Source organism: Hemicordylus capensis, chromosome 14 (assembly GCF_027244095.1).
Source record: "Hemicordylus capensis ecotype Gifberg chromosome 14, rHemCap1.1.pri, whole genome shotgun sequence".
Taxonomy (NCBI): domain Eukaryota; kingdom Metazoa; phylum Chordata; class Lepidosauria; order Squamata; family Cordylidae; genus Hemicordylus; species Hemicordylus capensis.
This window is the reverse complement of record NC_069670.1, coordinates 14,984,751-14,996,329: the sequence shown is the minus strand read 5'-3', so window position 1 is coordinate 14,996,329 and position 11,579 is coordinate 14,984,751. Positions and strand designations below refer to the sequence as shown.

General features: G+C 49.7%; 1 protein-coding gene across 1 annotated transcript; it reads left to right on the top strand.

Annotated features, from left to right (window-relative positions):
• The first annotated feature begins 401 nt into the window (after window positions 1–401).
• LOC128337282 (uncharacterized) lies at window positions 402–11,266 on the top strand. The gene is made up of 5 exons (XM_053278076.1): window positions 402–481; window positions 1,899–2,357; window positions 8,274–8,390; window positions 10,182–10,556; window positions 10,708–11,266. The coding sequence occupies exons 1-4, from the start codon at window positions 402–404 to the stop codon at window positions 10,270–10,272; spliced, it is 747 nt and encodes a 248-aa protein (XP_053134051.1). The 3' UTR covers window positions 10,273–10,556; window positions 10,708–11,266.
• The last annotated feature ends 313 nt before the right edge of the window (window positions 11,267–11,579 follow it).

Genomic DNA, 11,579 nt, shown 5'->3' with positions numbered 1-11,579 from the left:
TCTGCCTTTGCCGGGGATCTGTGGGAGGTCCTTGGCTTACATCATCAACTCCTTGATAGAGGAGATTAATTGAATTAAAAGGATTCCGGAACAGACTTGCCTTTCCGTGTCGAAGGGCTGTCCAGCAGGTCAGCAATCCAGTTCCTAAGCACGCAGGAGCTGTCCGCTAGAGTTGGTGCTGAAACTAGAGACTTCTCCTGGTAAGGTGTGGTGTCGTCAGCAGGCGGCCTTCAAGAGGTCAGCTTTAAAGAGGCCCAGTTTCCCACCAGTTCTTGCCACCTTGGTCCAGATCCAGTGCATGCACTTATACGCTGTCATCACCGCACGGAGCAGGCCTGTGCGGGATTGGAGTCATCTCGCTTCCATCACCCCTCTCCTCCTCTGTCCAGAGATTTGTTTTGATGGCGTTCATTGAAATTTCTGGGCATTGCTTTAGGGATGGGGACATTGCTCAGAAGGAGAGGTTCTGCTTGATCTCCAGGTAGGGCTGAGAGAGACACCTGCCTGCAATCTTGGAGAAGCCGCTGCCAGTCAGTGTAGACAATCCTGCGCTAGATGGACCAAGGGTCTGACTCAGTATATGGCAGCTTCCGATGTTCTATGACAGTACGCCTTAAATATCAACACCGAACTAATATCTGATGGGGCTGTAGCACTGTGGTAGAGGTCTATGCCCTGCATAAGCCACAGCAATAATAATAAAAATAATAATAACACCACATCTTAATAATGAAAATAATACACAGGCAGCTTAGTCGCCTGAAATAAGCAACTTGCCAGAATGTAAATGTCCTGGCTTCCGAACAACTCTGAACCACAACATAAATGTTTTCCAGTTATTTCGTAAGTGACGAGGTTTGACGGTGTTTCGGACACAATGTTCCAGGCACTGGCAATGATCATAATTAATTTTTATAGAGACTCCGCTCTGGGTTCATCCGCTGAAACAAGCAAATCTGAGGAACTCCCATGTACCTTGTTAAAACAATTTTGGAGAACATTCTGCACGTGACGGTAATTTAAAAGATTAATGTTTTGGTCTATTGTACATCAAGCTGTGTCTGTGTTTACAGCAGCTGATCTGTACATTTACATTGGCTGGTGTGACTTCAGGGATGACATCATTTCCTGCTGAAAATCCCTAACAAAACTGATATCCTGCCTTTAAAGCTGGAGGCTCAACACCCAGATCTAGCCGAAGGCTCCTTGGGGTCACCTTCCTCTTACCCACAGATCTGCTCTTTGTAGACTGAAAGACAACACCGGATAGCAACCTCTCAAGAGATTGAGGCAGCACTGAATGTCTTACATAGGCACATAGGAAGCTGCCATATACTGAGTCAGACCCTTGGTCCATCTAGCTCAGTATTGTCCTCACAGACTGGCAGCGGCTTCTCCAAGGTTGCAGGTAGGGATCTCTCTCAGCCCGATCATGGAGATGCTGCCAGGGAGGGAACTTGGAACCTTCTGCTCTTCCCAGAGCGGCTCCATCATCCCCTGAGAGGAATGTCTTACAGTGCTCACACATCAAGTCTCCCATTCATATGCCACCAGGGTGGACCCTGCTTAGCTAAGGGGACAAGTCATGCTTGCTACCACCAGATCAGCTCTCCTCAACTAAGACAATTGAGGCAGCCCCTAAAATAACTCCCTTAGAGGGATCATCTTGATCAGAACTCATAGGGTGGGACCATCACCCAGAGGTTGATCTTCTGCTTTGCATGCTGACAGTTTCTGCTTTCAGTCCCTGGAAACATCTCCAGGGAGGGCTGGGAAAGATTCCTGCCTGTTGTGCAGACTCTGCCGTTTCCTTCCTTTGTCCAGGATCTACTCAAGGTTCTTGTCTTACACTGTGCAACCTTTTATTGATTTTTATTATTTTTATTTTATGATTTTAGGGTTTTTCTTCTGCCTGCGCAGAAGCGACGCTGGGCCAGAAGGCAGGCTCGGCGTCGCCGCCTGCACTCCGCGCCGCCGCTCGGCCGCGCCCGCTACATCTACACTGAGGAGGAGGCCATCCCATCGCCGCCAGGCCAACCACCACACCAGCCACCGCCGCACTTGGCGCGGCGGGCCAGCCGCCGCCGCCGCCACTCCGTGGGTGATGCGCCGCTGCCGCCACGGCCCGCCACATCGCCGCCGCTGCGGCCTGCCACATCGCCGCCACCGCCGGCGATCTGCTGCCGCCACTGCTGTTTCCCCCCCAATATGCCACTGGAGGGTGGGGGTAACCCATCATGCAACAATCTTGTCGTGGGTGTCTGTGGCAAAAGGGCTAGGGAGATATGTAAACCGGGAACCCAGCTCTCCTCGCAAAGCCAGCTCAGCAGGGACACACCTGGGCATCAGCTGAACAGGTCAGTGTCTTTCAGTCTTTTAACTGGGGAGTCAGACCCTTGGTCCGGCTAGCTCAGTATTGTCTGCCCAGACTGGCAGCAGCGTCTGCTGTGTGAGCACTTTAAGTTATGGGGCCGCTCTGGGAAGAGCACCTGCCTGTTTGCATGCAGAAGGTTCCAAGTCCCCTGCATGACGGTATCTCCAAGACAGGGCTGAGAGAAACTCCTGCCTGCAATCTTGAAGAAGCCGCTGCCCGTCTGGGTAGACAATGCTGAGCTAGATGAACCAATGGCCTGACTCAGTATACGGCAGCTTCCTGTGTTCCTATGATCGTTTTGGGGCCCACAAGCAGAGCTCAGTTTGTTCAGGATGGTCCTGCAGGGGTCCTTTAAGAATCCTCCCTCTATAGGATGGGGATTTACTCAGGGTGTGTAAGGATCGGGTCCAGCTGTGAGTGGCTTGAGAGCAGCAGGGTTCTCAGGAGCAATGTAAGTCTCTCTTTTAATGGGTTATGTTTGATAAGGGAAGCCCTGTTCTTTATAGAAATGTAGCTGTTGATTTGTAGAGTTTTGCATACTGACTATTTAGAAAATATTTGGGTGGTGTTGCTTTGTTTGTTTTTGTAATTGATACACTGGTGGTTTTTATTTTAAATAAGAGGAATGGGAGAAAACCTTGGGGAGGGACTCTTTCTCACAAGAGTAACTTTTTCTCTGTGTGTGTGTCTGTCATTTCACCGAGATTGTAACCAGCCCACAACAGAACTGGAGCTTTCCACGCTATTCCTTCGATGCCCAGCCTAGAGGGGCAGCAGCATCGAGATGTCAGTGACTAGAGAGGTGCCACTCTGCGCCCCTCCTGGCTCGCGGCTAATGGGTACTCCCGAAGATAGGACGAGAGGAAGGGACTTCTAACGGGAGCTCCTGGCTCTCGCTTTTTGCCGGAGGTGTAGGGATGTGTATGCGCTAGCTTCACACCCTTACCTCTTTGACCTATATTGGGCCGCAGGATGCTCACGGCTCTCACTTTTTGTCAGAAGTGTAGGGATGTGTGTGCTAGCTTCACACCCTTATCTCTTTGGCCTATGTCGGGCTTTTTGCAGAAAGTGTACTGATGTGTGCGTGCTAGCTTCACACCCTTATCTCTTTGGCCTATGTCGGGCTTTTTGCAGAAAGTGTACTGATGTGTGCGTGCTAGCTTCACACCCTTATCTCTTTGGCCTATGTCGGGCTTTTTGCAGAAAGTGTAGGGATGTGCGTTCCAGCTGCACAGCCCTATCTCTTTGGTCTATAGTCAGCTTTTTGCCAGAAGTGTAGCGATCTGTGCATTCTAGCTGCACACCCCTATCTCTCTGGCCTATATTCGGCTTTTTGCCGGAAGTGTAATGTTGTGTGTGTTCTAGCTGCACACCCCATCTCTTTGGCCTATATTCGGCTTTTTGCCCTAAGTGTAGCGCTGTGTGTGTTCTAGCTGCACAGCCTTATCTCTTTTGGACTACATTCTGCTTTTTGCTGGAACTGTAGCGGTGTGTGTGTTCTAGCTGCACACCCCTATCTCTTTGTCCTATATTCAGCTTTTTGCCAGAAGTGTAGTGATGTGTATGTTCTAGCTGCACACCCTTATCTCTTTGGCCTATATTCTGCTTTTTGCTCGAAGTGTAGCGATGTGTGTGTTCTAGCTGCACAGCCTTATCTCTTTGGCCTATATTTGGCCTTTTGCCAGAAGTGTAGCGATGTGTGTGTTCTAGCTGCACACCCCTATCTCTTTGGCTTTTTACCAGAAGTGTAGTGATGTGTGTGTTCTAGCTGCAAACCCCTATCTCTTTGGCCTATATTCAGCTTTTTGCCGGAAGTGTAGGGATGTTTATGTTCTAGCTGCACACCCCTATCTCTTTGGCTTTTTTGCTGGAACTGTAGCGATCTATGTTCTAGCTGCACATCCCTATATCTTTGGCCTATATTCGGCTTTTCGCCAGAAGTGTATCATCCTGTGTGTTCTAGCTGCACACCCCATCTCTTTGGCCTATATTCAGCTTTTTGCTTGAAGTGTAGCGATGTGTGTTTTCTAGCTGCACATCCTTATCTCTTTGGCATATATCTGGCTTTTTGCTGGAAGTGTAGCGATGTGTGCGTTCTAGCTGCACACCCTTCTCTCTTTGGCCTATATTGGCTTTTTGCCAGAAGTGTAGTGATATGTGTGTGCTAACTGTACACCCTTATCTCTTTGGCCTATGTGGGGCTTTTTGCGGGAAGAGTAGCGATGTGTGCGTTCTAGCTGCACACCCCTATCTCTTTGGCTTATATTCGGCTTTTTGCCAGAGCTGTAGTGATGTGTGCGTTTCAGCTGCACACCCCTCTTTGGCCTATGTTCGGCTTTTTGCCAGAAGTGTATCATTGTGTGTGTTCTATCAGCACACCCCTATCTCTTTGGCTTTCCCGGAAGTGTATCATTGCATGTGTTCTAGCGGCACACCCTTATCTCTTTGGCTTTTTGCCGGAAGTGTATCATCCTGTGCGTTCAAGCTGCACACCCTTATCACTTTGGCTTTTGGCCAGAAGTGTATCATCATGTGTGTTCTAGCTGCACACCCTTATCTCTATGGCTTTTTGCCGGAAGTGTATCATTGTGTGTGTTCCAGCTGCACACCCCTATCTCTTTGGCCTATGTTCGGCTTTTTGCCGGAATTGTATCAGTCTGTGTGTTCTAGCTGCACACCCTTATCTCTTTGGCTTTTTGTGGTTAGTGTATCATCGTGTGTGCTCTCGCTGCACACCCTTATCTCTTTAGCTTTTTGCCGGAAGTGTATCATACTGTGTGTTCTGGCTGCATACCCGTATCTCTTTGGCCTATGTTCGGGTTTTTTTGCCAGAAGTGTATCATTCTGTGTGTTCTAGCTGCACACCCTTATCTCTTTGGCTTTTTGCCAGAAGTGTATCATTGTGTGAGTTCTCGCTGCACACCCGTATCTCTTTGGCCTATATTCGTTTTTTTGCCAGAAGTGTATCATTCTGTGTGTTCTAGCTGCACACCCTTATCTCTTTGGCTTTTTGCCGGAAGTGTATCATCCTGTGGTTCTAACTACACACCCTTATCTCTTTGGCCTATATTCGTTTTTTGCCGAAAGTGTATCATTCTGTGAGTTCTGGCTGCACACCCTTATCTCTTTGGCTTTTTCCCGGAAGTGTATCATTCTGTGAGTTCTGGCTGCACACCCTTATCTCTTTGGCTTTTTCCCGGAAGTGTATCATTCTGTGTGTTCTGGCTTCACACCCTTATCTCTTTAGCTTTTTGCCGGAAGTGTATCATTCTGTGAGTTCTGGCTGCACACCCTTATCTCTTTGGCCTAGGTCCCGCTTTTGGCCGGAAGTGAAACTCTGCGGCGGCGTCTTCGGCTCCGCCCTGTTCCTATGGCAACCGCCGCCCCTCCCAAGGGCCGGGGCGCCCAACCTTCTCTGAAGCGGAGTCGCAGAAGACCCTTCCTCTTGTTTTGGGGAGGGGGCTCGCTCTGACTCGCCCCTCCTCCGGCTGCCCGGTAGGCCCCCCGTATTCGAGCCCCCTGGCCCCCTCCCGAAGCAGCAGCGGCGGCGCGTTGATCCGGCCCTTTGCAGGGAAGGAGCGAAGGGCGGGGCGGGGGGAGGTGGCTGATCCGGGTTGATGGGGCGGGCGGGGGGGGTGATCCACGGGGGGGGGTGATTGTTGATGGGGGGGAGTTGATGCTCCACTCTGGGGCGGGGGGGGGGGGGCGAGTGGCGGGTCCTGCTGGGGTTTTGCTCTGAGCAGCTGCGTTAGGAGCCGAGTTGGCTGCGCACGCAGCACTTGGGAGGCGGAATGAAGCCCTGCTGGGTGTGTTGTGTGGTGTGGTGTGTGTGTTGTGAGACTCAGCAGAGGGGCTGGGCAGAGGTTGCCTGACAGGGCGGGGTTGTGTGGCCCCCACAAGCTGCTTCTCGCCCTTATTGGCGGGGTGGGGGTTGCTGCATCTCCCGCGTGCGCCGTCCTGGGTGCGGATCCTGGTAACAGCTTCGGGCAGGGAGGGGGGAAGCCCCTGAGACCCCCGCAGAGCTGCTGCTGCTGCTGCTACCAGCCCGTGCAGGCCACCCTTGAGTTAGAGGGGCTGAGGGCCTGACTCGGTCCCAGGCGGCTTCTGCAGCCTCCCCTTGTGTGTTGTCTGCCTGTTAATAAGCAGAAAAAGGCACTTTGTGGTGTGTTGAGAGGCAGGGCATCCTTGGACTTCACTCTCACACACAGAAGCGGCCAGCAGCCAGCCCCACATGCCAGGAGAAGAAGTTGGCAGCCATGCTGCATCTTTTAAATAAGGCAGCTGGAGCCTAGAACCACTCTGGTAAAGACTTTGTGTAACTTACTTGCTTGTGTTTGCGTTAATACCCCTTGTGGGGGGGGGGCAGGTGGAGATTTGCCCAGGATGCATCTGGCTGGAAGCGTTGTGTTGGGCTAGTTGTGACCTCAGGGGGTGGTGGTTGTCCTCCTTGTTTCCCGAGGGCTGCTTCTGGGGTGCTGCTTCTGCTCCCCCCCTCCGGTTCCCAGCAGCAAGAGCGGAGTGAGTGGGCAAACTCCTCTCCAGCCAAGCCTGCCTAGTACCACTTGGCAAAAACTCTCCTCTTGGGGGGGGGTATTTCCAGCTGCTTTTGGTGGGGGGGATTCCTGGCAGGAGACGAAAAATAGGACAAGTTCCAGCAGGACCTGCCTGGTGCCCGTGTCCAGGTTCAGCTCAAGCTCCTTGCACAGATGCAATCTCAGAGAAAACTAGCCCTCCTGCCCACCAAAAAAAAGGTAAAATATTCTGCAATATGTCTAGCTCACTCCTTGGTGGTGGTTCTTTGTTTAAAAGGTGGGTTTTTATTCCCTGCCTCCCAGTGTTGACCTGGGTCCTCCCTAGATGTTATCACACTTTCCCTCCAGCTTAAGGCAAGCTGGCTTTCCCTGGTAACTCCCAAAGTGTGTGTTTGTGTGTTTAACAAATATCTTTACTGCCCCAAACTCATGTCTCTGGCTGGTTTACAATAGAAATAGCATTAAAACAAAATTGAAATTATAGTGAGGTTCCAGTGAGATGCTGAGCAACGTTGGTGCTTGTGAAAAGGATTAAGTCGGTTTTCCAGCCCTCATTGAATGCTGGCAGGAAATGCAGAATCTCTCGGTTGGGTCTGCAACCAATAGGCTCTATTTTGACGCTTGGTTTGGCTTTTCTTTGAGTCGTTCATCCTCTTTCTCCTCACTACCCCCTGCTCTTACCGCGTCACGGACTGCTTTAACATTCATGTTAGCTTTTCATGCAGTTCCTCATACAGGAATTCTAGCTGAGGGTTTTAAAACAAAAAAACAAACAACTGAAATGCTCTTATTCGTTCAGGCTTTTACCCCTCAGGGGTTGCCAATTTCTTCTTTCCGGCTGCTCTGTTTCCTTTTTATGGCAGTTGCTTTCGGTTATGTGGTCCTGATCCATTTTTAATGGATTTTAATGTACGGACTTTTGTAAACCGCCTGGATGAGTATATAAATCGAGCAATTAGCATGATAGCTTAATGATAGATTTCAGTTAAAGTAACAATGGAGCCGTGGGTCTCTGTGACTATTAGCTTTCTGTTAAGAGGGGGTGGGAATTCTGACACACTACTGGTTAGATTTATGGCACTGACTTTCGTTTGGAGGCAAATCCCTTGAAAAGATTTCTCAAGTCAAGCCCCGTGTAATCAATGCTATGCTCTGATGCCTGCAGCTTTGTCTGTTCACGCCTGTCTATGCTGTACCTGAAGCTACAGCTCTAAAAGATTTTTGTAGAAGCTTTCTCTTGGCTAGAGGAAGCAGACGCATCTCCAAGGGAGTGGCTAACTCAGGGCTTCATGTGTTTGTTCCATTCTGTCCTCCCACAGTTCAGCAAAACGATGAAGAATCAACGCTGGTCTGCTTTTATCTTCCAGGTTAATGGGACTTCTTCTTCACCAGAAGATTCCTCACGAGAGCAAAAGCATGCAACAGAAGGCCAGCCGAACGATGTCCAAGGAGGCAACCAAGCAGAAGCCAATCTCTGCCGTCAGGTGAGGGCTTAAATCTTCATGACGGTGTGTGTGTTCAACAAGAACTTTTCAAAGCTGCTTAAGAATCAGAGAGAAGAGTGCCCTGGCCAAAGGGGTCATAGTCTTTTAAAAAAATGTAGACACCGGCAACAGCCACTGGAGGGGTGCTGTGCTGGGGTTGGATGCGGCCAGTTGCTCTCTTCCTGCTCACTGTAAAAACAACTGCCACTCTGACCCCTGCTGGCCATGCAAAGAGGCACCCTTGGGTGTTACAGATTCGCCAGTCAGGCTTCTTGTAGAGGCTTCAAGCCTGCTTTAACTGCTGACACCAAACCTAGTCTCTAAGAAGCTGCGTTCTGAGGACACTGAAGCCCCTTCGCCACAGTGACTCACTCACAAGCCCCGGCCCCCACTCTCCACAGTTAAAGCCTGTTTCTGCAGAGGCTAAGGCGATATGTGGCGGGGAGGCTGATGCTTCCTGGGAGGGGAATGCTGGGGTGGCAGAGTTCTGCACTGCCGGAGAGCTGGTCCACAAGGACGGCAGTCATCTCTGGAGATGCAGGGTGTCACTGTCCCAAGTGCTGAGTGGCAACTGGAGCTGGGAACCAAAGCGATACCAAAGATCAGAATACGGGCCTAGCTTAGTACAATAGAACTACAGAAGAGAAGGATATAAAGGGCTGTGTCAATAACGCTGCATCCAATGGCTTAAAACTCAATAAGGATTGTTTTAGGAGGTCATCATACAGTACATGGTCCTCATACATATGCTGGTTAGGTAATATTAGTTCAAATATTGTACCAGTCTTCAGACATATGTTGACTAGATCACGTGGTCTTGTGATTCCAAGTGATCTTAGCTCTTCATAAAGTCAGACGCATTTTGACCCGTCCTCCTCCCCAGCAACTTTCCACGTATTGGTCTCATGGGGGCATAGCACCTCCAGAGACTCCTTTCAATCCAAAGACATTTTCCTACTATTTCCAAGGTCCCCTTCTCACTCAGTGGCACACACGTTGCTTCTGTAGTGCTGAGCCCTGAGTATAAAAGTCTTAGACAATCAGAGCTGCTGATCCGAATACCGTGGCTTAAGGTTCAAACACCTCGTAGAGAGTGTCCAGGGTTACAGCCCGGTCACGCTACCTACCGCTCCTGCGAGTGGAAAAGAGAGTTGGGGGAAATTCTGCATCATGATGGATTCTCCCCTTTTGCCTTGATAACTCTGGAGTATGGAGTTGCCAGGGTCAAATTCAGGCAAAGAATATATGACAGGGAGCGTCAAATTGGGTGGGTGGGTCCATTTGGGCAACCAAGCTCTGAGTTTCGACCCTGCTAGATATCTGAGCTGGATAACGGTCCCAAAACATCGCAGAGCTTCGACACAGGCAGGCATGATGTAATAGAGATCCAAACAACGGCACATGTGCACTTTTATTGCCCATTTTGCCGAGATATACAGCATAACTATATAACTCCTCTTATTAACTGCCATCCAGGCTGCACAGAATCGTTTTATCTCAATTATCCTTCGTAGTTGTTTGTTTGTTATTGCTGGTCAGTGACTGAAAGAAAGATCTCTGCCTATCAAGATGTTATAATGTGGCTAGGTTCTGTTTAGCAGCCCATAAAATTTGCCAGGAGTTCATTGAGAATCATTTCTAGCCGATCTGTGTGTGTAACCCCCGTATCATATAACCTTGTTGGGTGATTTTGCTGGACTTCTGTCTGCAAACTCTGCTGGTCTGTGTCTGTACTAAAGGATGGCTGGGCTGATGGAGCTCTGTCTTGCTTTGCTTTCCCTTTGGGATCAGGTTCATCATACCCTGCTCTGTTTTGTGTGTCGGCTGGAGCTCGGAGCCCCTGTGCACGTGTGTCCGGCGTCCTCAGTTCTCCCGCGGCTGAGCAGGGCGAGAGTGTGGCTTCTCCAGGGGGCTTCTTTCTGAGCCAGACCTCCTCTCTCTAAGCGAGAGAAGAGAGCAGCATAACCGTCAAGACTGTTAAGTGCCTGGAGGGCTTCATCATCTGCGTCCCGTTCTGTCCTCCCACCGGTCCAGGGTGGCAGCTTGAGCAGAAAGATGGTCCACGCAGGCTTCCTGCTGAGCTGCGTGCCGGGTGGCAGTCTGGAACCATTTCGCCTTTCCAACAGCCCTGCGGAGCAGGCAAAGTTTCAAGACTCAGTGGAGCAGGTAAGGAGAGACAAAGCCCATTCCTTTTCCCTAACCTCTAAATACATGATATACCTTGTTCTGAACCCTGGCTTTTGAGAGCCCAAGGATCCAGAGGAAGCCAAGGTGGAAATGACAAAGCCAACTTGGGTAAAAATGCTGCTCTTAACAGAGCTGGAGAGAGCAAGGCAGCCGGGGACACGGAGGAAGTTGGGCTGCACGACACCAGTGAGGAAGTGGCCAAGCTGTGCCATGCCAGGATTGTGAGAACTGGACACGCTTGATGCTCCCCCTGTCCAGTTATGGTGTGTGTCGTCCGGGGAGAAGAATGCTGTGCTTCTTCCTGGGATCAGGACACTGGGGCACAACAGCATCCTGCATCCTGACGCTGTCTACAGAGAAAAGCTTGATCTCTGGAGCCCCACACTGCAACCGTGGGTGGTGGTAGGTGGTGCTAGGGGCCTCTCAGAGTTGGGTTAAGTTGGGACGTTACTCCGTATTTGGAAGGCTTTGTAGCTGATAAGTACTTCACAGACGGTTTCATTGCAGAGTGAGTGTGTGTGAGATCTATAAACGTGTGTATGAAATGGATAACCAATTGGCTTGAGTTTGGGGGTGAATATTTTTGTGCAAATAGTCTGAGTTTGCTGGAAACCCTCTGTATAATTGGATTTGGAAAAATAATTGTGTTTTGTGGCATTATTTAACACGTATAAACTTTGTAAAGGATGTTTTGGCTTGTGCTAGATATATTCTGTTTTATGCGTCGCACTTATAATCTGCCCAATAGAAAATCTCAGGGCGGTTTTACAATTCATACCAAACGGCAACTAAAAACGAGAAATCACGGACAGATTAAAATGACCACAAATAAAACTTAAAAACATCAAAACTAAAAACATCAAACATCAACATCAAAACTAAAAACATCAAAACTACCTTAAACTAAAACATAAACGAGATTAAATTGATCAAACCACTCTAAACATACAGAGCTAAACATCATCAGTCTGTGTGTGCTGTCCTGTGGACGAATCCCTATCT

Coding starts and splice junctions, on each gene's coding strand:
- LOC128337282 (XM_053278076.1), top strand. CDS start 402: ATGGCGTTCATTGAAATTTCTGGGCATTGCTTTAGGGATGGGGACATT. Junction 482..1,898: donor AGGTTCTGCTTGATCTCCAG/GTAGGGCTGAGA, acceptor TTATGATTTTAG/GGTTTTTCTTCTGCCTGCGC. Junction 2,358..8,273: donor CCTGGGCATCAGCTGAACAG/GTCAGTGTCTTT, acceptor TTTATCTTCCAG/GTTAATGGGACTTCTTCTTC.